Source organism: Antedon bifida, chromosome 11 (genome assembly GCF_963402885.1).
Source record: "Antedon bifida chromosome 11, ecAntBifi1.1, whole genome shotgun sequence".
Classification (NCBI taxonomy): Eukaryota; Metazoa; Echinodermata; class Crinoidea; order Comatulida; family Antedonidae; genus Antedon; species Antedon bifida.
Genome location: NC_136236.1, coordinates 2,839,990 through 2,866,605, shown reverse-complemented (window position 1 = coordinate 2,866,605; position 26,616 = coordinate 2,839,990). Strand labels below are relative to the sequence as shown.

Genomic DNA, 26,616 nt, shown 5'->3' with positions numbered 1-26,616 from the left:
GAGCGTGCGTAAAACATAATTTATGGGAAATACCCCACGCTTTGCATTTGACCGGTGGACCACTGTTACTTTGATTGACCGGTGCACCGAGGTTAGATGATGTTCGATTTCGAACCTTCTGAAAAAGTATCGGTACTCATGAAAATGAAAGACACAGTAATTCAATTCTATGTAGCTTTATTAATTTTAACGTCTTTATCACTATTTAGTTTACATACACTTTAATTAATTATTTAACCAGAATAAAGGTCCTTTATTACCAACATTGTTATTGTTGGAAAAGGAGAGATAATTGCAAATATGAAGTATGCAACAGTTCTTCTAATGTTGTTTTATTATAACAAGCTGTACTAATCGTGTATTGGGCAATCTCTAGATGATCTGATAAGCATTGTACTTTTTTCAATTCATAAAATAGACCTATTGATATATTTATCTATTAGACAGAAAACAAACTTTCATGCCATGGGCTAACAACCCTCCTTTGGTGTCCTTTATGGAAATAACTACATTAGGGGCCTATAACTCTTAAGTTTTAATATTTAGGATTTTCATAAACATGAAATAGCTGCAATGATGTACAGATTATATAAGCAAACCTTCCCCCTTTATTTAAACAGTTAATTCAGATCTACTTCTTTTATTCACAATTATTATTATTATTATTTTTCAACTACACTCTAAAATTCTCAACTTAGAATACATTCCATATTTTGACTCTAAATTGTGGCAAAATATTTTTAACATAAATAAACCATCAATGGACAGAGTCAAATGTGCTCTTAAACTGTCTCTCGACATAATGGTGAGTAATATCATCATGACACATGTCTATTCTCCTTCTATACTATTATTTGCCTTGATAGTTTATATACTTTTAGTTTATATATTTTATTTTATTCATAATTTACGTTAAAGCTGAGCATAAAACACAAACAGTCTTATTTACAGATTTTGCTTGATTTGCAATGCCATTAGAACTGTATTAAGAGTTCTATTTCACAATAAGAAAACATTTCTTCTTACTTCGTGATATGTTTTCATCTTATGAAAGGTTTGCTTTAAATACCATCCTTCTATGAATTTATGGAATTATATATTATTAGGATTATATAGGCCTACAATAAGAAACGGTGAAGATAAGGAAATCTGTGTGTTAAAACTGACAAACGTATTGCATGGTTTGGGTTATAAACGTTAAACCTATTTCTGAAATTAGGTCAGAAAACAAAAAAAGAACGAAAGCAAGCAAAACAGAACTTGTATATGCTTTATCTAAATAAGCACCCGTCATAAAACCGAAAAAAAAACACGCATATTTCAAATCTGTCGAAATTCGTGGTAAAATAAATGTATTGTAAATGTATTTATAAAAAGTTATTATATAACTACGAAAGCCCAAATCTTCTATTTCTAATGTCACGTTGTTGTTATTTCTTCTGAAAACAAATAATTGGATTATTGATTTGTTTTGAAAATTCATAAGATCATTTCCTTTAAGATATTTGAAATCACCTTTGTTTATTATATTATTTTTATAACTTTCACTTAGCATATCATTAACAATGCTAACATTTAAATTACAATCATTCATAGAAAGACGTATTAAGTTTGGAAATATACTAAATATATTAGCTAGTGTACTTCCGTTGATTGATGATAAGTCAACTAAATTAAGTCAGTTAAATTCTTACTTTTCATACAACCCAAAGTAAACGAAGAGGTCGGAAGATACCATCAGTACTTGATAGAGTTGTACAACAAAGTCAACTTACTAGATGCAACTTCATTAGAGCCTGCTTCAACAGAAATTTATAATTCCCAGCAATGTTTTAACTGTATATATGAACTGTTTTATAAGTTGTTTTGAGACTGTGTAATTTGGTAGTAGTCACTCTCATACTGTAGGCCTACATTTAAAAGTAACACATCCAAATGCCAACTTTAAGTCAATGGCTACCAGATGTCTCTGTGAGACGGTTATTTGAACCAGTACCAGTACCAGTAACTCCATCCAAAATAAGAATATCCCATCTAAATCTATAACGCCAAGGTGACATTAAAAGATTGTGTAATTGTTTTGCCGATAGATGATGACGTTTCCAAGTAAATCCAGGATCATTTGCATCAGATACTTTTAATGCATTGATAAGATTCGCCAGTAAATCTCTATCAATATTTGATAGGTCATTTAGTTCTAAATTGATAACATTTGCTTTTGACTTTAAATAGTTTATATCTACCTCATTCAACATATCAACTATTTGTTTGCTTGATAAACTACATGAAGTCAAGTTAAAATTAGCTAAATCTTTAGAAACATTTAGTATGTGACCTAAAGAAGCCCCATTGATACTGGAAAGATTCTGAAACGAGATGCTAAATTCCTTTAGTCTAACAAATGATTCAGTGTTTCTACATTCTCTTACCATTGAGTCGATACGTAGGCCATTGTGTGTACGATACCTAGAAAAACGTATTTCTAGAATTTCAAGGTTAGGAAAGATTTGAAATAATCGGCACAAATCTGAGCCATTAATATATCTATATCTATAAGGCTCGTCATCTTCAAAAAATAAAAAAGATCGTATTTCCTCACTTAAACTATATTTCTTTGATTCGTTTGAAAAAATCTCAAGAGCTTTATCACCCCATTTCTCAATGAGTTTAATCAAATATTTGTTAGGCAATAAAGGTATGTTATTCTGGTCCGCTTGATATATTTGTAATATGATTGACATGTGAGCTACAAACCTACACACATTATCAGATGAACTTTCATTTGATGTATCTATAGTTAACACAATATTGTTTTGGACCTGATACATGTTTTTTGAAATTTCATCTGAAACTGTTTTTAGGAATTGTATTAAGTGTAAATTGTTGCCACTAAAATATTGTTTAAAGGAATCCCTTAAATGTTCAACATGTATTTTCATTTCTGGTGACATATGTTTATCCAATGATTTCAATATTTTTCCTTCGTTCTCTTCTTTCACATATTTAAAATATTTTGAAAAAGAGTAATAATTTGACGCCTTATTCACCAACCAGTGTTTCATTAATTTGTCTGCATCGGGACCCAAAAAACTAATAGTAAAAACTCTTGTCATATGTAAATACGTGTTGGTTCTTATTTTCTCGCATTCCTCAGAGTTTAAATTATCAATTTGTTTTGACAAATAAAACGCAGCTAGTGCCTCTGACAATAATGTATGTGGGCATCGATAAGCCTCCGTAAAATTATCATGAGCAGTAGGTTTGTCTTTGTAAAGAAATCCTATTTTCAACAATAAGTTTAAAGTTTCCTGTCCCATTTGTTCATTTAGCAATTCGTCAGTATATTTTGATACATTTTTCTGTAAACTAATGTAACTAACGTTTCCTAAAATGACAATTGCATTTTTGTAATGAGTCGTGATGTTGTCGAAATATGTTACTGCTTTAGTAGGCCTGGTAGACATATCACTTCTGTTAATGTACTGATTTAAAATCATACGAAACATTTCTTTTAAGAAATGTTGAAAGTCATTGGGAATCACTTGATTGTGTTGCCACATAGTACACATTTTAAGTAACAAAAATGGGGATGAAAAAAGTTCCAATATGTTTTTGTAATCGCCACCCCAGTGGTGTTTTAAACCAGATTCGAGATTAAACTTGCCAATTAAAGTCTGGCCTAGATTAGACTCTCCAATAAGTTTGAAATATCTCTTAATATAAACCTTTATGTTTTCTGTATCAAATCCGTCTAGTTTTACGTGTATATCATAATGTTTATATATAGTTTCTGAGAAACCCGGTCTTGACGTTAGAATAACTGTGCTGTCTTCCAGGTCTTCTATTTTTAACATTTGAATATCTACTGCATGTTGTAGCTCATCTAATCCATCTATCAGAATAACTAAATCTCGTTTGTGGTTTTCTATAAAGGTTTTTATGTGTGTTCTATTTTTAGGGAGACTATTCCTCAGCCGAACGCTGTAAACGATTGCATCTATAATCGTTTGGTTTACCTTGATGTCTCTGACGTTTACAAGAAATAATATTTTACCAGCAAACGTAGAATCAGAATTGGTTGCCCAGTTATAAGATATATATTGAAGTAAGGTTGTTTTACCAATTCCCCCATTTCCTGTAATTAATACTTTACATGGATCTCTGGACTTTATAATACTTAGTAACTCTTGAACTGTTGTGAGCTTATTTCTTTCTTCTCTTGTGCTGGTATATAGTACTGGATCAGTAAACATCTGTGAAATATCATACATCTGCAAGGTATCTGCTCTCCACGTCGGTGGTCTCAAATTCGGATCTTTGAGCTTACATTTCTGTGCTGCTGTTACGTGGCCTTTAATAACATCATTTGGAAAAACAAATTGTGCTTCCATATAATTAAAAAAATATACTTTGAATTGAGAAACAAGTACCGGATGGTCCTACTCCAAATGAGACACAGAAGATATTAATGCAAATCCGGTCATTATAATAGCTTATCTTAAAACTATAAATACAACTTACCTTGTAGTAATATTGAATGCATTAACAACATGGAAATGAATACGATAAGGAAGATAGTATATTATGTTATATACTGTCAGTTATACATTTTTCGTAACACATGTAACACGTTCGTTTGTGGACGTTGCATCAGTCCACTGATAATCCTTATATTTTTATTCATAGGCTATTCGAGGTGCTATGTTGTTTAATTTGATTTAATTCTGCTTTATTTGTTGATTCATATATTTTATTTATTCATATTTATTTCGATATAACAACAAACAACAAATACGAAAATTATAAAAAGTTTGATAATTATGGGAGCCAATTCGGTGTGCGGACGTGGGTTAAAAAGCAGCTTGATTGATGGGAAATACCTTCTGAAACTTCTTGTGTTTTGAGTGTAAAAGTGCAATTTAATTTATGTTCATTATTTTGAACATTTTTTAGCTAATTACAACGAAAACCGATTGAATAAAATAAAAAAATACATTTTAAACAAATATAGAAGGTCGCTATTTTAATTATTGTATTTCGGGTTTTGCAATGAAATGAAAAAGACAGTAATTCAATTTTAAGTAGCTTTATTAACTTCAACGTCTTTATCACCATTTCTTTTACATACACTTTAATTCATCATTAAACCAGAAAAAAATGAAATAGCTTTATTGATGTGCAGATTTTTTAAGCAGCCCTGGCCCCTTCATTTACATAATTTATTTACATCTTCTACCCTTTTATTCACAATTATCAGACATTTTCTGCAAACAACATGTATTCAATATCACTCTGCCAATTCCTAACTTAGATTACATTCCATATTTCGTGCTAACCAGACCGTAGCACGTTATTTCAACAAACAGTATATAAACCATCACTGAATGTGCTCTTAAACTCTGATCTCGACATATAGTGTAAATACCATCATAAAGAAATAAAAGAAAAAACGTGTATATGATGTATTTAAATAACCACCCATCATAAAACCGATTATTAAAAAAAATACAGATTTCAAATATGTCGAAATCTGTAGTAAAAATCTATTGTAAATATATTCATAACAAGTTATTATAGAACTGTGAAAGTCCAATTTTCCTATTTCTAATGTCATGTTGCTGTTATTTTTTCTGAAAACAAATAATTCGATTATTGATTTATCATGAATTTTTATAAGATCATTTCCCTTAAGAGATTTTAAATTGTCTTTGTTTATTATTTTATTTTTATAACATTCCTTAAGCATGTAATTAACAATAGTACCAGTTAGATTACAATCATTCATAGACAGACGTGTTAAGTTTGGAAATATAATAAATATATTAGCTAGTGTATTTCCTTTTATTAATGATAAGTCAACCCCGTCCAAAATAAGACTATTCCATCTAAATTTGTAACGCCAAGGTGACATTAAAAGATCGTGTAATTGTTTTGCCGATAGATGATGACGTTTCCAAGAAAATCCAGGGTCCTTCGAATCAGATACTTTTAATGCATTGATGAGATTCTCAAGTAAATCTCTATCAATATTTGACAGATCATTTAGTTCTAAATTGATAAAATTTTCTTTCGACTTTAAATAGTTTTTATCTACTTCATTCAGCATATCAGTTATTTGTTTGCTTGATAAACTACATGAAGACAAGTTAAAGTTAGCTAAATCTCTAGAAACATTTAGTATGTGACCAAGTGAAGACCCATGGATACAGGAAAGATTCTGAAACGAGATTCTAAATTCCTTTAGTCTAACAAATGTTTCACTGTGTTTACATTCGCTTACCATTGAGTCGATACGTAGACCATTGTATGTAGAAAAGCGTATTTTTATAATTTCTAGGTTAGGAAGGATTTGAAATAATCGGCACAACTCTGAGCCATTAATATGTCTATAAGGCTCGTCATCTTCAAAAAATACAAAAGAACGTATTTCCTCACTTAAACTATAATTCTTCCATTCGTTTGAGATAATCTCAAGAGCTTTATCACCCCATTTGTCAATGAGTTTTATCAAATAGTTATCAGACGATAAGAGTATGTTATTCTGGTCCACTTGATATAATTTTAATAGGATTGACATGTGAGCTACAAACCTACACACATTATCAGATGAACTTTCATTTGATGCATCTATAGTTAACACAATATTGTTTCGGACCTGATACATGTTTTTTGAAATTTCATCTGAAAATGTTTTTAGGAATTGTATTAAGTGCAAATTATTGCCACTAAAATATTGTTTAAAGGAATCCCTTAAATGTTCAACATGGATTTTCATTTTTGGCGACATATCTTTATCCAACGATTTCAATATTTTTCCTTCGTTCTCTTCTTTCACATATTTAAAATATTTTGAAAAAGAGTAATAATTTGACGCCTTATTTGCCAACCAGTGTTTCATTAATTTGTCGGCATTGGGGCCTAAAAAACTGATGGTAAAAATTCTTGTCATGTGTAAATGAGAGTTCGTTCTTAGTTTCTTGCATTCTTTAGAATCTAGGCCTAAAGTATCAATTTCGTTAGACAAATAAAACCCGGCTAGTGCCTCTGACAATAATGGATGTGGACATCTGTAAGCCTCTGTAAAATTATCCTGAGCAATAGGTTCATCTTTGTAAAGAAATCCTATTTTAAGCAATAAGTTTAAAGTTTCCTGTCCCATTAGTTCATTTAAAAATTCTTCAGTATATTTGAATACATTTTTCTGTAAACCAATGTAACTAACGTTTCCTAACATTAACATTGCATTTTTATACTCAGTCGTGATGCTATCGAAATCCTTTACTGCTTTAGTAGGCATTGTAGACTTATCACTTCTGTTAATATACTGATTTAAAATCAAACGAAATATTTCTTTAAAAAAATATTGAAAGTCACTGGGAATCATTTGATAGTGTTGCCACATAGTACACATTTTAAGTAACAAAAAGGGGGATGATGAGAGTTCAAATATGTTGTTGTAATAACTACGCCAGTGGTGGTTTAAATCAGAATCGAGATAAAATGTGGCAATTAAAGCCTGGCCCAGATCTGGCTTTCCAATAAGTTTGAAATATCTGATAATGTAATGCTTTATGTGTTCTGTATCAAATCCTTCTACTTTTACATGTATATCATAATGCTTATGTAAAGTTTCTGTGAAACCCGGTCTTGACGTAAGAATAACTGTGCTGTCTTCCAGGTCGTCTATTTTAAACATGTGAATATCTACTGCAGGTTGTAGCTCATCTAATCCATCTATCAGAATAACTAAATCTCTTTTGTGGTTTTCTATAAATGTTTTTATGTGTGTTCTATCTTTAGAGAGACTATTCCTCAGACTAACTCTGTAAGCGATTGCATCTATAATCGTTTGATTTACCTTGATGTCTCTGACGTTTACAAGAAATAATATTTTACCAGCAAACGTAGAATCAGAATTGGTTGCCCAGTTAAAAGATATATATTGAAGTAAGGTTGTTTTACCAATTCCCCCATTTCCTGTAATTAATACTTTACATGGATCTCTGGACTTTATAATACTTAGTAACTCTTGAACTGTTGTGAGCTTATTTCTTTCTTCTCTTGTGCTGGTATATAGTACTGGATCAGTAAACATCTGTGAAATATCATACATCTGCAAGGTATCTGCTCTCCACGTCGGTGGTCTCAAATTCGGATCTTTGAGCTTAAATTTCTGTGCTGCTGTTACGTGGCCTTTAATAACATCATCTGCGAAAACAAATTGTGCTCTGCATATAATTAAAAAAATAAAATATACTTTGAATTTAGAAACAAGTACCGGATGGTCCTACTCCAAATGAGACACAGAAGATATTAATGCAAATCCTGTCATTATAATCGCTGATCTTATACAACTTACCTTGTGGTAATATTAAATGCATTGACAACATATAAATGAATATGATAAGAAAGATACCAGTATAGATCCTGTAGCCTAAAATTGAAAAAAAAACAACCAATATAAACAAATATAATATTATATTACATAGCCTGTGTAAATACGTGAACGTGATTGGTTGAAACTGCATCACATGACTACCGCTGCGAGGATCGTAAATCGTATATATCCCCGAGTACAATGATATTGACTGAGTAATTTTCGCGTAATTATCGTGTCCCATATAAAATCCAGTAAATTCTCGAGTACGATGATATTGACTGTGTAATTTTCGAGTGGCAACATTCGCGTTTCAGTAGCGCTTCGGGAAATATATATTTCCTCGAACAAAATATCATTCCCTCGGGGATGTCAAATCTTATATTTAACCTCTAAGCAGGCAATATCTGTATAATATTATATACTGTCAGTATATATACAATCTAATGATTTTACTTTCGTGCGATGTTTACAAAATATATTATTTTACTTGCAAGGGTACTATAAGATATAATATATTGAAGCACTGTCTTACCAATTCCCTTTCTTACTGTTACTGACATATTACTTATACCCGATGCATTTATTGGATCAGAAACGTTGCTTGCTGTTAACATCGGTTCTGCTGTTAAGTATTTTGGAATAATCTCATCTGAAAACAAGATAGCAATTAGTCAATGCGATAAAAACGTAATACGAAACAAAACGAAATACGAAACGAAATAAAATGTAGGTTGCTCTAAATACGACATATCGATTTGTCTGGCAATAAACTAAATTTATAAAGATTGATATGGTTAAGTACACCGGTGCCTTATAGACACTAAGATTCTGTTGAAATTGAAAATGAAGGTAATAATATAGTACTTACTGTTATCAATACATTTTATAGCATTTATTAAATTGTTGAGTTCATTTCTTTCTAACATCTCAATGAAATTAATCATGTTTTCTTCCGAGAGATACTTGTTACGTTCAAGATCCATAATCAAACTCCAGCTACCAGTTTCGTCATATGGTGTATACATGGTTTCTTTATAGACCTTACTTATCGTTGTTGTATCACTAGGTGACATATTATTGCCAAGCCTCATTACCTTCTGTCTGTATTTACTAAATTCCAAAAATTACCTTCGGTTGGTCGTGGTAACATTTCTAATTCGGATACTCTTTTTATTCGCTCCCAAACCTTATATTGTCTTGTTATAGTTATGGTATCATATATAAGAGTGGGATTCGTGTAATTTAGTCCTTTATAAATATACAACAAATCTAACAATTCCATCATTGTCGAGGCGTTCTCTAGCTTTGATTTATCTGGCACCAAGTCTTCGTACAAAACTTTAATCACCTTGATTAAGCAATGTTGGTCAAACCAAACAGCCACAGTAGTTTTCAGCAGTTGGAATTGACTGTATGTTAAGGCACCGCTGGTTAAGGCTATGAAAATGAAATTAAATGCATTGCATGATGATCATCATTATTATTATCATTATTATTATTATTTTTGATGAAAAAAACTACATTTCTGTTGATAATGTGAGATGTTTCGATTAATTTTGTTGATTTTTTGATTTTTCAGACCGAGGAGAAATCAAAATATTTTGTTATATAATTTGTATAGATAGAAGAATAAAATACATACCATTATCAAGTAGAATGTCTTTTCCTGTTTGTCTGAGACAGTCTGCAAACTTTCGTATTTTGTCTGGTTTATCTTCGAGCTGTTTGTTAATTTCCAGATGAAGCACTACATCCCAAATATTTGTATAGCTATATCGGCCTATTCTGTATAACGCAATAATAGTTTGCAATTCACCTTTATTGATATGTTTCATGGCTTTATACAGTTGCTTGCGATAAGATGACAACTTTGGTCCATCCGGTGTATTCTGAACCCCATTGTCATTCATGTACCTTCTAACAAGATCTTTAGCCTTCTTCACTCCAAAGAGTTCCGTAATCTCTAATAGTAAGTAAATACTAGTAGGTGAGATGTAACGCTTTTCTTCAAGTCTATTGAATAAATCATGGGCTATAAAATGTGGATTTTTAATATCACCCACATCTAGGTGATCAGACAAGATGAATTTTAACCGAAGGTAATTGTTCCCGTTAAAGCATTTATTTAGTTTTGCTTTCAAGGTCTGAAATCTTTCCTCCATTGTAGAATCTTTGTAGAAAGTTTTGTATTCTTGGATTTATGAGTTTAAGTAATATTTTATACTATCTTATGACAGCAACATCAACAACACTATTAGAGAAAAAAAAACAATTATTATTATTATACAATTATCTTTTCCTTATATCAAGATAAAAATACAGGTAGACCACCTTTTTTTACAAAATGTCCTTGTTTGTTTTCAAATATATACAATATCCTTGTAAGCTATGGAAAACAACATCCTTATGAATGATTTACTTCGTTCATAACGACACATACATGTATATATTCAGGAATCAAGTCTTAACTTTTTACTCCAGTTTACCTTTGGAATCGTGACTTTAGTGCAATTCAGAATGTATAGGGATCAATTTTTAATGTATACTTTACCTGTTTTTTATGGACAATGATGATTAGTCGTATTAAAACATCTGTTGAGTTTAATAACAAAAGACTAGTTTCCAAAATGGTTGCTGTACACTGAACCGTAACACCTCAGGGTTGATTTTCAAGCCTCAGTTTCTCTACTTATTCTATGCTACAACGTCTAAATATGGTCTTCTCCTGGTTCCTATTAAAGAGTAGTCCCTTTGCAGTATGCAAAACTGAATTATTTAAACCTATATTAATGCAATTTCGAGTTAAATAAATTGTGTAAGAATAGTCTATCGACAACAGGTACGTTGTTGGATTGTATGTAGAGTATTGTATATTATTCAGTATTTATTCTATGTCACTGAAGCGCATTTAAACGGGTCCACGTCAACAACAAGTATGAAACGCTAAATAGACGTTGATCCTGTATACATTGTGTTTGATAACAGCAATTAAATAGAACGTGTATTGATAATAATGAAGGGGATGAAGCTTGAAGAAAGGGTTGTGTGAAATAAGCACATTTAAGGGGAAGTGGCAACTTAGATACCTATCTTCATTGTCTCGTCTTTTTCATTGAAAAAAATATCACTCATATACTCATCATGACATGTTATCACTTGTTAAAAACAAAAGGGGGAATACATTAAAAATTCTTTGGCGTTTCATAGATAAACTTTTTTGATAAATTTTTTTTTTGGTAAAATGGGGTCTACAGTAGCTGATTTGATTGCACCTTAATCGAATTTCGATCACTTCGGCAAAAATTGCAACTAATCAACCACTAATTGTAAAATATTTTAAATATATTTTAAGACAGGATAATAGTAACATTATTATTATAATAGGTTAAATCAATATTAATCTAAATTATCCACTGTAATATGATAATGCAAACTGTCTAGCGCCCCCTATATTGTCCTAAATTTATGGCATAATTAATCTAATTAATTATTCATGAGTTCTGCCTTAACCCGATAGGAGTCAAAATAATGTGTAGTGGCACTATTTTTAGAACCGTATAAAGTGCATATATAACAGCCTACTATGCCTAGTTGTAAATAAGTAGTCAACCCTAAGAAGCGTTAGACTTCATCTATTTTGTATTACAGTATTACTATTACTCTTACTATTATTAATTATACCTATCAGTTTAATATAACATAAATTTTAAAATGTTTAATGGAAGTAGGGCCTAATGCTTACGGGTTGTTTTATAGCGTATGTTTAATGGGGCCTACTTTGTTCGTAAGACAATCCACCACCATATTCGTATTTCGTCATTTTGTGAGGTATCTATCAAGCAGTGTTATAGATCGATAAATGTATAACAATGTAATGTATGATACATACACTATGAGTAACAGAGTCATAATATAATGTAGTTTAATATTTATGTTAAAGTAGGCCTACAAACATTATGATAATAATTATTATTTTAATTTAATATGCCGATTTTGTTAGGAAATGTGCAGATTTAGTGATATTCTATTCCATTTGTATTGGTGTGTACTTGTTTCTTCCATTTTCCAATGAACCATGGCGCTAGGCTTATCCATTGTGTTTAGTAACAAAACGAAATCTTTCACACTTTCATAATTATTGTATTTGCTCTGCTTTGAGTAGGCCTATTGATATTGCAGATTAAATAACGTTAGGTGAACTAAATAAATTGAAAGGACTGTTATGGTACAGTACGTCCATTCGTCGTTTTATCAATTCACCTACAACTATATAATAGTATTGCGTGCTCACTTTAAAATAAACACCATCACCTTAATCAATCCGTTTGTGCTTTCTGTGGTAGTACATTCCAGGTCCATTATATCTAACTATTCCGTCTGCTTGCTAAAAATATAGGGCTACTTTGTTATAAAAGACAGTGCGCCATTTCTTTCTTCATTTTGTGACGTATCTATATCCACAGTTTCATGGATCGAAATTATAACAATGTAATACTTGATGCACAAAATATGAGTATCACGACCTAAAAATTAGTTTCATAATATTTATGTTAGAGTAGGCCTACAAGAATTGTATTAATAATTATGCTAATTGTAATATCTATATTTTGGCCTACTACTAAAATGATTTATAAGCACATTTTCATAATTTGTTTTTCTATAATAAACAAATCGTATATATTTGAAATGCTTGTTTTTTTTTTTATATTATTTTCTTTCCATGGACCATTTGTAAGAACATTTTATAAATAAATAAATATTGTTATAATAATTCAATTAACCATGGCCTTTAAGTGTATTAGCCGATTTTGTTAGGAAATGTGTAAACATCTAGTTGGATTAACAGTCTTTTATTCCGTCTGTTTTATAATAGGGTCTAATTCATTAATAAGATAGTCCGCCATATTCGTCTTTCGTCGTTTTGTGATGTATCTATATCCTCAGTTTAGTATAACAATGTATATACGTGATACATAAAATAGGAGTAACAGCGTCATGACCTAAAATAGTAGTTCATCATAATTATATATTAGAGTGGGCCTACAAGGATTGTAATAATAATTATGTTAATTGTGATAGCTATATTTTTGCCTACAAAAATTATTTCTAAGCACATTTATCATATTTTTTCGACGGACGGGTTTTATAATGTAAATGCTATCAAAGTAAAATATGTTTATAAATAAATATTGTTATAATAATTAAATTAACCATGGTGTTTAAGTGTATTAGCCGATTTTGTTAGGAAATGTGCAAAAATCTAGTTGGATTAACAGTCTTATAAATTAAAATTACATTTACCCACAGCATGTCTATTATTATAACCTAATCAAGATTTATTTATCATATATTATCACGAAAGTTTGGTTTATAATCATTTCAGTTGTTTAATTACACCATATAGATATTATCTCTATGATTACCCCTGTAAAGAAACTCAGTTGGAAACAGAATTTCAAATAAACCCATATTTTAACAGGAAATGATTATCTAAAATGCAGATTTAGTGATATTGTATATTAGGCCTATGGTGTGTACTTGTTTCTTCCATTTTCCAATGAACCATGGCGGTTGGCTTATCCATTGTGTTTAGTAACACAACGACACCTTTCACAATTATTGTATTTGTTCTGCATTGAGTAGGCCTATTGATATTGCAGATTAAATAACGTTAGGTGAACTAAATAAATTGAAAGGACTGTTATGGTACAGTACGTCCATTCGTCGTTTATCAATTCACCTACAACTATATAATAGTATTGCGTGCTCACTTTAAAATAAACACCATCACCTTAATCAATCCGTTTGTGCTTTCTGTGGTAGTACATTCAGTTCCATTATCTAACTATAGGAAACTTATAATCTCAACAAAAGCGAACATATTTTAGGTGCTAAATATACTGTTTTGTTGCATGACTTTGCACTCAGTTTCAATGAAATATAATATTATGATACCAAATTATAGTATGCTACATCCAACAAGATTCTTGTTTTCGTCGACAGCAAATTATTTTTATTCAAAGGCATTGTTATAGTTTTCAATGTTAATAGGCCTATGATGTAATTAATCGTTATACCAAGATGTATTATGTTCATTATAATTATTGTTTTCGTTAGCATGACATTTTGCAACAGTACCTCTAAAATGTAGAATTTGCAATGTCTATTAGAATAGTAGTCCTGGTTTTATTTAATTTCCAGGTTGACCTATCGATTTTAAAACCAATACAAAAACGTAACGGAGCATAAATACAATGCATATTTTATTTAATCAAACGCAAACAATTATATGATCGTAAAGCAGGAATACTTAAAAGTATATTAATTAAAATTATCCAGTTAATATAATATAGGCCTACTGTATACCAGTACTTTTTTTCAATACTGTATAATGTGTATTTATTTATTCTAACTATGCATAGCCCCAAAACAGCATTATTCATTCAGTATTCATTATTTTGAATGATTACTCTTACTATATTAAAACTAAATTGGTCACGGTGTGGTTTATTCCGTCTGCTTGCTAAAAATATAGGGCTACTTTGTTATATAAGGTAGTCCGCCATATTCGATTTTCTTCATTTTGTGACGTATCTATATCAACAGTTTCATGGATCGAAATTATAACAATGTAATACTTGATGCACAAAATATGAGCAACAGCGTCACGACCGAAAATTAGTTTCATAATATTTATGTTAGAGTGGGCTTTCAAGAATTGTAATAATAATTATGTTAATTGTAATATCTATATTTTGACCTACTAACTAAAATTATTTTTAAGCACATTTTTCATAATTCGTTTGTCTATAATAAACAAATCGTATATATTTGAAATGCTTGTTATCTTTTTATATTATTTTCTTTCCATTTGTAAGAACATTTTATTAATAAATAAATATTGTTATAATAATTCAATTAACCATGGCCTTTAAGTGTATTAGCCGATTTTGTTGGAATTTGCAAAAATCTAGTTGGATCAACAGTATTATACATTAAGATTTTATTTACCCACAGCTGTCTGTTATTATTATAAACTAATCATGATTTTTTACTATATTCTATCACAATCTGCGTATATTAATTCCAATTATATATTTCATTGAAGCGCATAAAATGACGCGCCATGTCACAATAATACTTCTCTTGACTAATACCAACAACCTGATCATAGGCCTTATAGTATTATCGTATCAAAAAATAGGTATAATGGAATGAGGAATTTATAGTCCGGTTTTACACATATACAGTATTATATTCATTCATTTAAATGAGTATATAATTATAACCATAGTATATACCTACTTTGGATGTATGATGAGGTTGATTAAACATTTAAAACTACACAGCTTATCAACATTCTTTGATCGTTTTTCCCTAAATTTACCGGTTCACTGAACCATACATAGCTTTGCATTTAGTTTTGCAACTAACGGAATCGATCATAGTATAACATTTTAGGTGAAATATTTTAATCAATCATTGTACTTCTTTTCGGCATTGAAAACTTCGTGCTCTACGTCTATTTATAAATAACTTTAGAAAACTATTTTTCTCCTGCGTATGCTGTTTATGACGTTTGTTTGTGACGTGATTTCGTTTAACGAAATATAATAATCATTATCTTACAATGAAATGGCAACAACCTGCCGGTTGAGGGCAGTAGACTAATACATAAAATTTTCATTTTTTACGTATTCTGTATTGTTATTTTCAATTATATGTAATTATGACTACTGTTATAGGAGAATCTTAGAAATGATAAAACCAATAATATGAATTGTGAAATATAACGACATTCAGTGTACCATTTGGCGTTCTTTAGTTAGGCCCATACCACTATAGGCCTATATACCACTGTAGGCCTATTATCCACTATAGGCCTATATAACTGTAGGCCTATTATCCACTATAGGCCCACACCACTGTAGGCCTATACCACTGACAGTAGGCCTATTATCCACTATCGTATTTAAAAAAAATGTTGGTCTATGCAAACTGTCGTCATCTGATTTTTATATTCGAATTATGCTATTATAAAAGAAACCCTGTTATTGACACCAGCTGTGAACTACTCTATAATGTATATGTATTTACTATTTATTTATCTCAATTTATTCAATAACGCTAAACTGTCCCCAAATGTAGTTACTTGATGACATTATTTTTATTTTTATTTATTTATTTATTTAATCGGTATATAAAAATATATTACAAAACGACAGTCAAAGACTGAAATGAATTGTATTACAAATAAATAAAAATTAGTTAAAATTGCTATAAAAATAGAAACATCTTATTAAAATTAGATATCGTACCATAAAATTATAAACCATACATGAATAAAAAACCTTAAAACATTCACTTATAACATATCTAAAAAAAGAGCTAGTGATGCCTATTAATTATATCCACCATGGTGGGAACTGGAGACGACCTAAGTCTGCTGGTTTTACAATGAGGTACTTCTAGAAATCGGTTGAATCTGAGAGACTGAGCTGGCTTATGAAGAGGGGGAAGTATTTCTCTAAACAGCTCGGATTTTAGTAAGCCTTCCCCGAAAGACAACACCAGTTTGTTTCTTCTCTCAACAAGAGTAGGTAAACCAGTAACAGACAATGCATGATCATAGCACAAGTAGTTGTTACCTAGCATGATTCGCAATGCTCTCTTTTGTACCTTTTCAATAGACTTGGACATATCCTTAGTGATAGCGCCATGCCAAACAGGGGCAGCATATTCTAAAATAGGTCTTATATAAGCCATATAAACAGTCAACAGATCATTAATTAAGATTCCAACTTTTTTCAAAATGCACAAGGAAAATAAACGTCTAGAAGCTCTAGACACAATATTATTAGTGTTAAGTTCCCATTTCAGGTCATTTTGAATGATTACACCAAGAAGCGTCATGTGATCAACTACTTGTAAAATGGAACCACTCAGACTAAAAGAAGGCGATATAATATCGTCCGACTTGTCCTTAAGAAAATTGACAACCGAGATATGGCATTTGGAGGGTTTGGGTATCATGTTATTGGATGAACACCAAACACTCAGATCATCTAACACGGATTGCATGGAAGGCAAATCACCTTTGCGAACGACCTCCCCAAGGGTGAGGTCATCCACATATTTCCATCGTCTGCAGCAATCAACACAAGCATCGTTAATAAGTACTAGGAAAAGTACAGGGCCAAGCAATGTCCCCTGTGGGACACCACAAGTCAGTGACTTGGAAGATGACAAAGTCCCAGCAAACTTGGTGTTGAGAGAACGGGAAGTGAGAAAGCTGCAGACGATGGGAATTATGGACGACCTCACACCCAGTTCAATCAACTTTATAATAATAACATTATGATCAACACGATCAAAAGCTTTAGTAAAGTCAGTGGCACATAGGTTCACATAACATTTACCCTTCTCAACATCTTTGAGTGTAGAGTCAATAAGACTAACAAGATAGTGAGTTGAGAAAGCCTTTTTCCTACTACCAAATTGACGAGAATCTAATTTACCCTTAATATCTTCAAGAATCCACTTAACAATAAAAGATTCAAATACCCTGGCATTTTGCTGTATATTAATTACATAACAATTATAGAATCTTCATTTCAAGCTCTAGTTATATCATCTCATTAACAAATAAATAATTGAAAATAAAAATTCGATATTTTGTTGCTTAGTTTTCTGTACACATTATGCTTGGCATAAATCATTACATTTATTTTATGTACATTTTCAATTAACTGGTACTGGATTAGGTAACCGTCTACATAGATACATTCTGGTAGCCTTGACGTAAAGTTGTTGATTGAATTTCTTCTTATAAAATAGCATCGCAGATTTTCATTTACAACACTACATTTGAGTTTATACAGACTTTTAATATAATGCCTATACTTCGCCTTATCACCAATATTTCCCAAATGTTCTACGATTTTGAAATAAACAATTTTATTTTCCAAATTGTACAAGTTCTAATTAATTATTAAAAAATTAACATATATCTGAAATATTCGGTCACTGTTTACATTTGAGAATTTAATTTTGAAAAACTTTGAATGCCGCGGTAAAAGTAGGCAACACAATTTATGTAAAAATACTTCTTTCGTCGTCTAAAGTGAGTGTGCTGCCACCTATATTGCTGTGTCCACGCTTGAGTAAGCTCATTTGCATTTTCTCTTCACCAGATGTATTTTATGTTTATGGCGTTCCAGCCCACGTGTCTGAGATGTGTACTATTGCTATGTTGTGCGGAAGTTTTTAAGAAAGAAATCTAGGCCGGACATTTGTCAAGCCAGGACTCAAGGCGTGACTACGGGGTAAGCTTGCATTAACTTATATTCCTTTTAATGTAGAACTATTAGGCCTAGCCACATTTTAGTAGTACAGTGGTTAGCTTAGATACTTGTACGAGTAAAGTACAGTAGGGTCTGTCAATACTGGACGCTTCTTTCTTGTAAGTCGGTAATGCGTGTAACATGAATATTCATATCACTACCTTATTGAATATGCATGATTTCTGCATCGCATACATACGGGGAAAAAATGCGTAATGTATAGATATAAAGACCATTGACAAAGTTTAATAACAATAAACAAAATTGTACAATAAATCAAGTCAAATGTAATTTAATCAAGTTCTATTATACCCCCCCCCCCCCCCCCCAAAAAAAAAATACACACTCATAAAAGTAATTTATAATTTAAAACGATTAATAAGAACCAATAAAATGTATCCTCGGTTTATATAATCGATATAATAAATTAATATATAAAAATATTAAGGTCCGATAACGATCGACGATAACTAAATAAACGTTTTTTCTTACATAAAACAAAATAGATTCAAAAGTTATCCTATACTTCTAGGATAAACAATAGGCCAATATCAATAATAACAAAAAAAAACATTAATATTTTTTTTCTAATTTTAAAATGTTTATACATACCCTGTATTTAAAATAGATACAACACCACAAAAATTAGTAATTAGAACAACAGTAAGATTGTCTCCTGATACTTTACTTTAAAAAATACTACAAATAATAGATAAGATCATTGAATAACCATCGATATTCAGAAGGTAGTATTTAAACAGGGTAGGCGACATTTTGATTCAATATGCGAAACGCAAATACCGTAATATGTTATTTAAATAAATTTAGCTTAATTAATTATGACTGAAGGTAAATAACAATAACAAGACCTACCCATAAGAAAATATAAATGGTTAAAATTAATAATAAAAAAAGTGAAATGTATCCTCGTAAGAATAGAAGAAAATTAGAAGTTGTTATAGCTATAATTATTGAATATATTAAAACTTTATATAAAATATTTAAAAGACGAAATAAATGCTCTTTAAATATAGGTATACTAGTTTCAGTATACCAACTGTAATATTTCAAATCTTCTATTTCTAATGTTTTGTGTTTCCTTGCCATTACTATATTTTTGTGTTTCCTTGGCATTACTATAGTTTTGTAATTTTTAATTTCTAAAGTTGTGTAATTCCCTTCAATTGCTAAAACAAATGTTGAGATTAATGATGTACTTTCAATCTTCGTAAGATCATTTCCATTGATAGATATCAGGCTTTTGACTATTATATTATTTTTATACCATTCACTCAGCATGTCATTAACAATAATACCTGTTAATTTACAATTATTCATAGAAAGACGTCTTAATTTTGGAAATATAATAAATATATTAGCCAGTGTACTTCCTTTGATTGATGATAGGTCAATGCCATCAAAAAAAAGACTATTCCATCTAAATCTATAACGACTAGGTGATATTAAAAAATCGTGTAATTGTTCAGCTGACATACTATAACTACCCCAAGTGTGGCTTTCAGGGCCCAGCTGTGTTTCTAATAAATCAATAATGTTTCCAAGTAATTTGGTATCAATATCTGAGAGATCATTTCCATGTAACTTGATAACATTTTCTTTTGACTTTAAATAGTTTATATCTACTTCATTCAACATGTCAACTATTTGTTTGCTTGATATTCGAGAATATGCCACATTGAAATCTTCTAAATCTTTAGAAGTGTTTAGTATACGACCTAATAAAGACCCATTTATAAACGCTGGTGAGTAGATCCTGAGCTTAAAAGTCTTCAATTTAACCAAAGCTTTACTATGTTCACATTCTTCTAATATTGTGTTAATATGTGAACCACCTATATTATGACGTTCAGATGAGATGATGTCCAGATGTTGTAGATTAGGGAAGTTTTGAAGTAGTTTGCAAATCTGTGAGTCAATAGTAGTGTTATATTTGAATTCATCAATGGACCACTGAAAGGAAGCTACTTTCTCATCAAAACGGTATTTTTTCCATTCGTCTAAGAGGATTTTAAGAGCTTTATCATCCCATTTATGAAGTAATGATATCATATACCTACTGTTTCGTACTTGACGCTTTGACAGATATCGTAATAAGATTTCAACGTGTGCTACTAACCTACATACATTAACAGATGACTCAATGTTTGATTCTTCTATGATTGATATTATAGTTTTAGATATTACTATTTCCCCCTTGTTTGTAAAATCATCTGCAAACATTTTCATTTGTTGGAATAAATGCAAATCTTTTTCATATAGCATCTTTAAAGAATTTTCAAAATTGTCAACATGTATTTTCATTTCAGATGACATATGTTTATCCAATGATTTCACAACATTGTGTTCGTGCTCTTGATTTACATATTTAAAATATTCTAAAAAAGAGTAATACTTTGAGAGCCTATTCACCAACCAGTGTTTCATTAATTTGTCTGCATTAGGACCTAGAAAACTAATAGTGAAAACTCTTGTCATGTGTAAATACTCGCTCGTCCTTAGGTTCTCGTATTCCTGAGATGTTAAAGTATCAATTTTGTTAGACAAGTAAAACCCGGCTAGAGCTTCTGACAATAACTTATGTGGACATCTGTAAGTCTCCACAGAATCATCCTGAACAGTAGGGTCATCTTTGTAAACAAATCCTAATTTCAACGATAAGTCAACCAAAGTTTCATTTTTTACTTGTTCATTTAACTTTCTTTTAGTAAAATGAAGTAAGTTGTTATGTAAACCAATGTAACTAATTTGCCCTAATATTACAATTGCATTTTTGTAGTCAGTCGAAATGTGGTCAAATTCTGGTATTGCTGTAGTAGTAGACTTTTTACTCCTGTTAATGTTCTGTTTTAAAATCAGACAAAATATTTCTTTAAAAAAATGCTGAAAATCTTTGGGAATTGTTTGTTTGTGTTGCCACACAGTACACATTTTAAGTAACAAAAACGGGGATGAAAGTAGTTGAAATATTTCCTTATGATCACCACCCCAGTATATAGATTTAGAATCAAGTTTAAATTGATCTATTAATAACTGACCCAGTTTATAATTTCCAATATAATCAAAATATTTGTTTATATATGGCTTTATATTTTCTGCACTGAATCCCTTTATATTAACAAGTACATCAAAATGTTTTTCTACACTATCCACTGTAGGACCAGGTCGTGAAGTAAGAATGACCGTGCAATCTTCTAGTTCTTCACGTTTTATTATCATTGGAATATCTAGCCCAGAATTTAACTCATCATATCCATCCAGCAGAACAACACATTCTCGGTCATGTTTCTCTATAAAAGTTTTTATAGATGTTTTACTTACACGGGGATCTGTTTTTGCATTCACCTTAACCCTATTTATGATTATATCAGTGATGGTTTGACCTGCCTTGATGTCTCTTACGTTTACAAGAAATAATATTTTACCAGTAAACGTATCACCGGAATCTATCGCCCAGTTATAAGATATATATTGAAGCAAGGTTGTCTTACCAATTCCACCATTTCCTACCATTAATACTTTAGGTGAGTCTTTGGATTTAATAATACCCAATAATTCTTGCAAAGACGTGAGCCTTTTTATTTTTTCTTCTTTTGTAGTAGTATATAATACTGGATATGTAAACATCTTGGAAATATCAACATAGTGTCCAAAATGTTCGGTCCACGTTGGTGGTCTCAATGTTGGGTCTTTTAATTTATTTGTCTGTGCTGCTGTTAAATAGTTTCGAATAATATCATCTGAAATCAAGAGCGTTTGTAATTCATCTCGTGAAAAGGCAAATATTACCTAATAGGTTCGACCATACCATCAATATTTTAATATTATAGTACTCCTTTACATTTATTATCCAGCTAGTTCATGACCTGCTTACGCTCATTTGCCTCTTTTGAAGCCATTGTAACAATTCTGATTTTTGGCTCTCTTTTTTGTTCACACTACCACTGCGCATAATGTTTATACACTGCATCGCTATAGAATCACCAAATTATTATATACATACCATTACCACCTTCCGTTAATTTGTTCTTTGATGCTAGGAAGACGGCAATTACCAGTACTAAAGCTGCTATAATGAAATACACAAAAGTAATTTAGTTACAAATTACATGAGACCGTTGCTAACTAAAAGACGCAGTTGTAGTCACTAATGTAGGCCTAATACGCTTCAAAATAAATACATTATGTTTGATATTGTAAATTTATTGAAAATAAACATTAGTTGAGTTGTTACTGCTTGTACTTACTGAGTATTGGTATAGCCATAGATACCAAGTTATCTTGATTTGTCACTGTATGTACGCCTATAACTAAAATAAAAAATAAATGTATACTAGAAACTATTGTATATCATTAGGCCTGTACTTCAACAACTCTGCAATATCAACTGTTAAAAAAGGATACATCTGAATAGAATAAATCATTATATAGAAAGAGAATGAAAAAAAATGTACATTTTAAGTATTCTTTTTTATAACACACCTGGTCGTATTCTTTCAATTTGATTGGTCAATTAGGCATCACGTGTCATTTGGAAGTAGCTTATCTCAGATTGTGTTATCATTACTGTTTAACAATGTAAACAAAAACAACTAAAATGTCGCGAAGTTTGAAATGTATCAAATTTGATAACATATCTGGCAAAATAAATATTTAAAAGATGCAAGGTTTATAAAAAATATTAAACTTTAAGTGATATGTCTTGTCCGTAACCCAAATTTCCAATCCGTAAATATATTTTCAAAATATGATGTTTTTATGAAAATATAAAATAAAAGTGTGTTCATACTCTATTGCGATGTAGTCTTCAGTGGAGAAAATAAAATAGTAGGTTTGCTGTATCATTACCTTTTAAGAGGCTTAAATGTAAAAAAATCAATAAATAAAAGGTCGAGGACGGGAGAATTATGAGTTTGAAATGCATGTATAACATTAATAAATAAACAATATTAATAAACATATGTTGAGACACAAAATGGGTCTAATGTTGTTATTCATAATGCTTACCGTTATATATCCTGTTATCCGATCGAAGTGACACTGTAGGTTAGAAAAAAAATTCACAATTCTATTTACCACGGTAATTATTATTATGTGTTATTTACTTAGTTAGAAAATGTATTCACTTAACTGAGAAATTGAATTAAAACTGATCTAAATGATGCAGTTGATTTTCGATGAACATGATTTTCGATGAACATTAATCAGGTCTGATCTATTGATGGAGTTGCATCATTTTATACGATAATAATATATAATAAGTAATGATAATATATATCCAATGTTTCCAAAAAAGTTGGAGAATTTTTTCATTAAATTTAAATACCAAAATAAGCTAACATTTAAGGTATATTTTAAGATTGAAAATTGATTTATTTTAAAGGTTTGCGCCACCTACATCATCATTGCATTATATGATAATGAATGGTGCATGAGTAGCTCACGTTGTATTGTGTTTCATACATCTATCACAGCGTTACAGTATTTTAGTTACATATAACATCTGAATGTTTATAATAAAATCTTTTCAAGCCCTTTTCCTTCTCTTGCACCTGCCCCAAAGTTTGGTATTCACTGGATTTGTTGTTAATTAGACTAAACTCTATACCTGTAGACATTGGTGTTGGTGTCGATGCTAAAGTTTGAATAACTGTGGGCTGGTAGGGTTTCGCTGATAGGTTCAAATGCACCGAGAAATACAAATAGAAATCAAAATATAATATAAGTTTAAACTTTTAACCAACTAACTAAAAATAGGAACATTTTTTAATTATCTTAAATTGCTGTTAACTCATTTGATGTTTTGATTTTATATTTAAAATAAATTGCATACTATTACAACTTCGATGTAGTTTATAATTTGCATCAATGTAACACCAAAGTATCCATGAGTTGTACCCTCTCTATTTCAAATGTTTGTTTTATGCATACCCAGTAGAATACGCTGTGTCTTATTGTTCAGACGTTTAGCAAATATTTCAATTTGTTGTTGTGAATCCAGTTCTCCGTCTTTCTCAATGTGATATACAACATCCCATATGTTGTTATAGTTGAAAGCACTCAGTTTGTAAAAACCAGTAACTTTTTTCAAGTCACCATTTCCAACGTTTTTAAGCGCTCTAAACAGTGCTCTACGGTATTCTGTTAGTAGGCTTACTGTTTTTGTGCATTGAATACTGTTCTTGTATTCTGTTATACAATCTCTTGCTAAGAACAGATCAGTTACTTCAGCTATGTCGGACAACAGTTCCACATTGTTTTTAGAAATAAATCCATGTTCAGTAAGTTTGTTAAACAGTTCTAGGGCTATGTGTGATTGATCTAGATCTCCAATTGATAGGATACCATATAGAAGCATTCTTAACTCTCGGACTGTCACACCAGCATAGTGTTCGCTAAGTTTTTCCAAAAAGATTTGGAATTTTAGATTTTCATTCATTTTTTATCTATAAACGAAGAAGATAGGCCTAAAAATTAGATACACAATTTTCAAACCGAAAAAGAAAAGAAAAAAACAATTCAGTGTAGGGTATATATTAGGCGTACAGTGGCTTATTTTAACTAGTTTGAATTTTGATCGCACCATAATCGAATGTAGATCACGTCAGCGAAAAGTGCGACTAACCAAACCAAAATATTATTAACATTGATTTTAGACAAGCTAACTCGTTATTTAACAATTAATAAACGCCAAAAATTATTATTTGATCGTATAACAAAGCAGGAATACTGTATTGCCAAAAATGTAGGCCTACTGTATACCAGCACATTTTTAAAGTGTATTTAGTCCCAAAACAGCATTATTCATTCATTATTCATTATTTTGAATTATTACTCTTACTATATTATTATTATTACTAAAATGCTCACGGTTTGTGTGTGTTATTCCGTCTGCTTGCCTATTAATAAGACAGTCCGCCATATTCGTCTTTCGTCGTTTTGTGACGTATGTATATCCACAGTTTCATAGATCGATAAATATAACAATGTAATACTTGATGCATACAATATGGGTAACAGACAAACAAACAAAATGATTTATAAGCACATTTATTATAATTTGTTTTTCTATACTAAAAAAAATCATATATATTTGAAATGCTTGTTATCTTTTTATATTATTTTATTTCCATTTGTGAGAACATTTTATAAATAAATAAATATTGTTATAATAATTCAATTAACCATGGCCTTTAAGTGTATTAGCCGATTTTGTTAGGAAATGTGCACAAATCTAGTTGGATTAACAGTATTTTTACCCACAGCATGTCTGTTATTATAAACTAATCATGATGTTTTACTATATCCTATCACAATTTGCGTATATTAATTTCATTATTATATTTCATTGAAGCGCATAAAATGACGCGCCACGTCACAATAATACTTCTCTTGACTAATACCAACAACCTGATCATAGGCCTTATAGTATTATCGTATCAAAAAATAGGTATGGAATGAGGAATTTATAGTCCGGTTTTACACATATATACAGTATTATATTCATTCAATTTAAATGAGTATATAATTATAACCATATTGGTATTTTGGTATGCCTACTTTGGATATATGATGAGGTTGATTAGACATTTAAAACTATGTCCTTCTGTTCAGAAGCATTGATCGTTTTTCCATAAATTTACCTGTTTACTGAATCATATAATTAAATATACGCCCGATCTATGCTATGTCGGTTATAGTTTTACATTTAGTTTTGCAACTTATGGAATCGATCATAGTATAACATTTTAGGTGGAATATTTTAATCAATAATTTTACTTTTTTTCGGCATTGAAAACTTTAAAAAACTATTTTTCTCCTGCGTATGCTGTTTATGACGTTTGTTTGTGACGTGATTTCGTTTAAAGAAATATA

General features: G+C 30.6%; 3 protein-coding genes across 3 annotated transcripts in view; all 3 read right to left on the bottom strand.

Moving 5' to 3' along the window:
• Positions 1-24,594, bottom strand: part of LOC144855799 (uncharacterized) — a 36,238-nt gene extending 11,644 nt beyond the window's left edge. The window contains exon 1 of the mRNA XM_078713739.1: positions 24,350-24,594. Within this exon, the coding sequence (XP_078569865.1) occupies positions 24,350-24,359 (10 nt within the window). The 5' untranslated portion in view covers positions 24,360-24,594. The remainder of the gene's footprint in view (positions 1-24,349) is intronic.
• On the bottom strand, positions 5,027-8,409 carry LOC144855347 (uncharacterized). Its single transcript, XM_078713172.1, has 2 exons — positions 8,360-8,409; positions 5,027-8,208 (listed from the first exon to the last, which is right to left on the bottom strand). The coding sequence occupies exons 1-2, from the start codon at positions 8,388-8,390 to the stop codon at positions 5,393-5,395; spliced, it is 2,847 nt and encodes a 948-aa protein (XP_078569298.1). The 5' UTR covers positions 8,391-8,409; the 3' UTR covers positions 5,027-5,392.
• On the bottom strand, positions 16,769-23,828 carry LOC144856071 (uncharacterized). Its single transcript, XM_078714045.1, has 6 exons — positions 23,749-23,828; positions 22,989-23,051; positions 22,745-22,810; positions 20,220-22,481; positions 19,861-20,039; positions 16,769-17,956 (listed from the first exon to the last, which is right to left on the bottom strand). The coding sequence occupies exons 2-6, from the start codon at positions 23,005-23,007 to the stop codon at positions 16,769-16,771; spliced, it is 3,714 nt and encodes a 1,237-aa protein (XP_078570171.1). The 5' UTR covers positions 23,008-23,051; positions 23,749-23,828.
• Positions 24,595-26,616: the final 2,022 nt, after the last annotated feature.

Bases quoted from the DNA above. Each gene is read 5' to 3' on its own strand.
- LOC144856071 (XM_078714045.1), bottom strand. The intron at 22,482-22,744 runs GTATGTATATAA...TCTTGATTTCAG, and splicing joins ATTAACGGAAGGTGGTAATG to ATGATATTATTCGAAACTAT. The intron at 20,040-20,219 runs GTATGTCAGCTG...GTAAATTAACAG, and splicing joins CCACACTTGGGGTAGTTATA to GTATTATTGTTAATGACATG.
- LOC144855347 (XM_078713172.1), bottom strand. From the start codon at position 8,390: ATGTTGTCAATGCATTTAATATTACCACAAG. The intron at 8,209-8,359 runs GTAAGTTGTATA...TTGTTTTCGCAG, and splicing joins GCATTTAATATTACCACAAG to ATGATGTTATTAAAGGCCAC.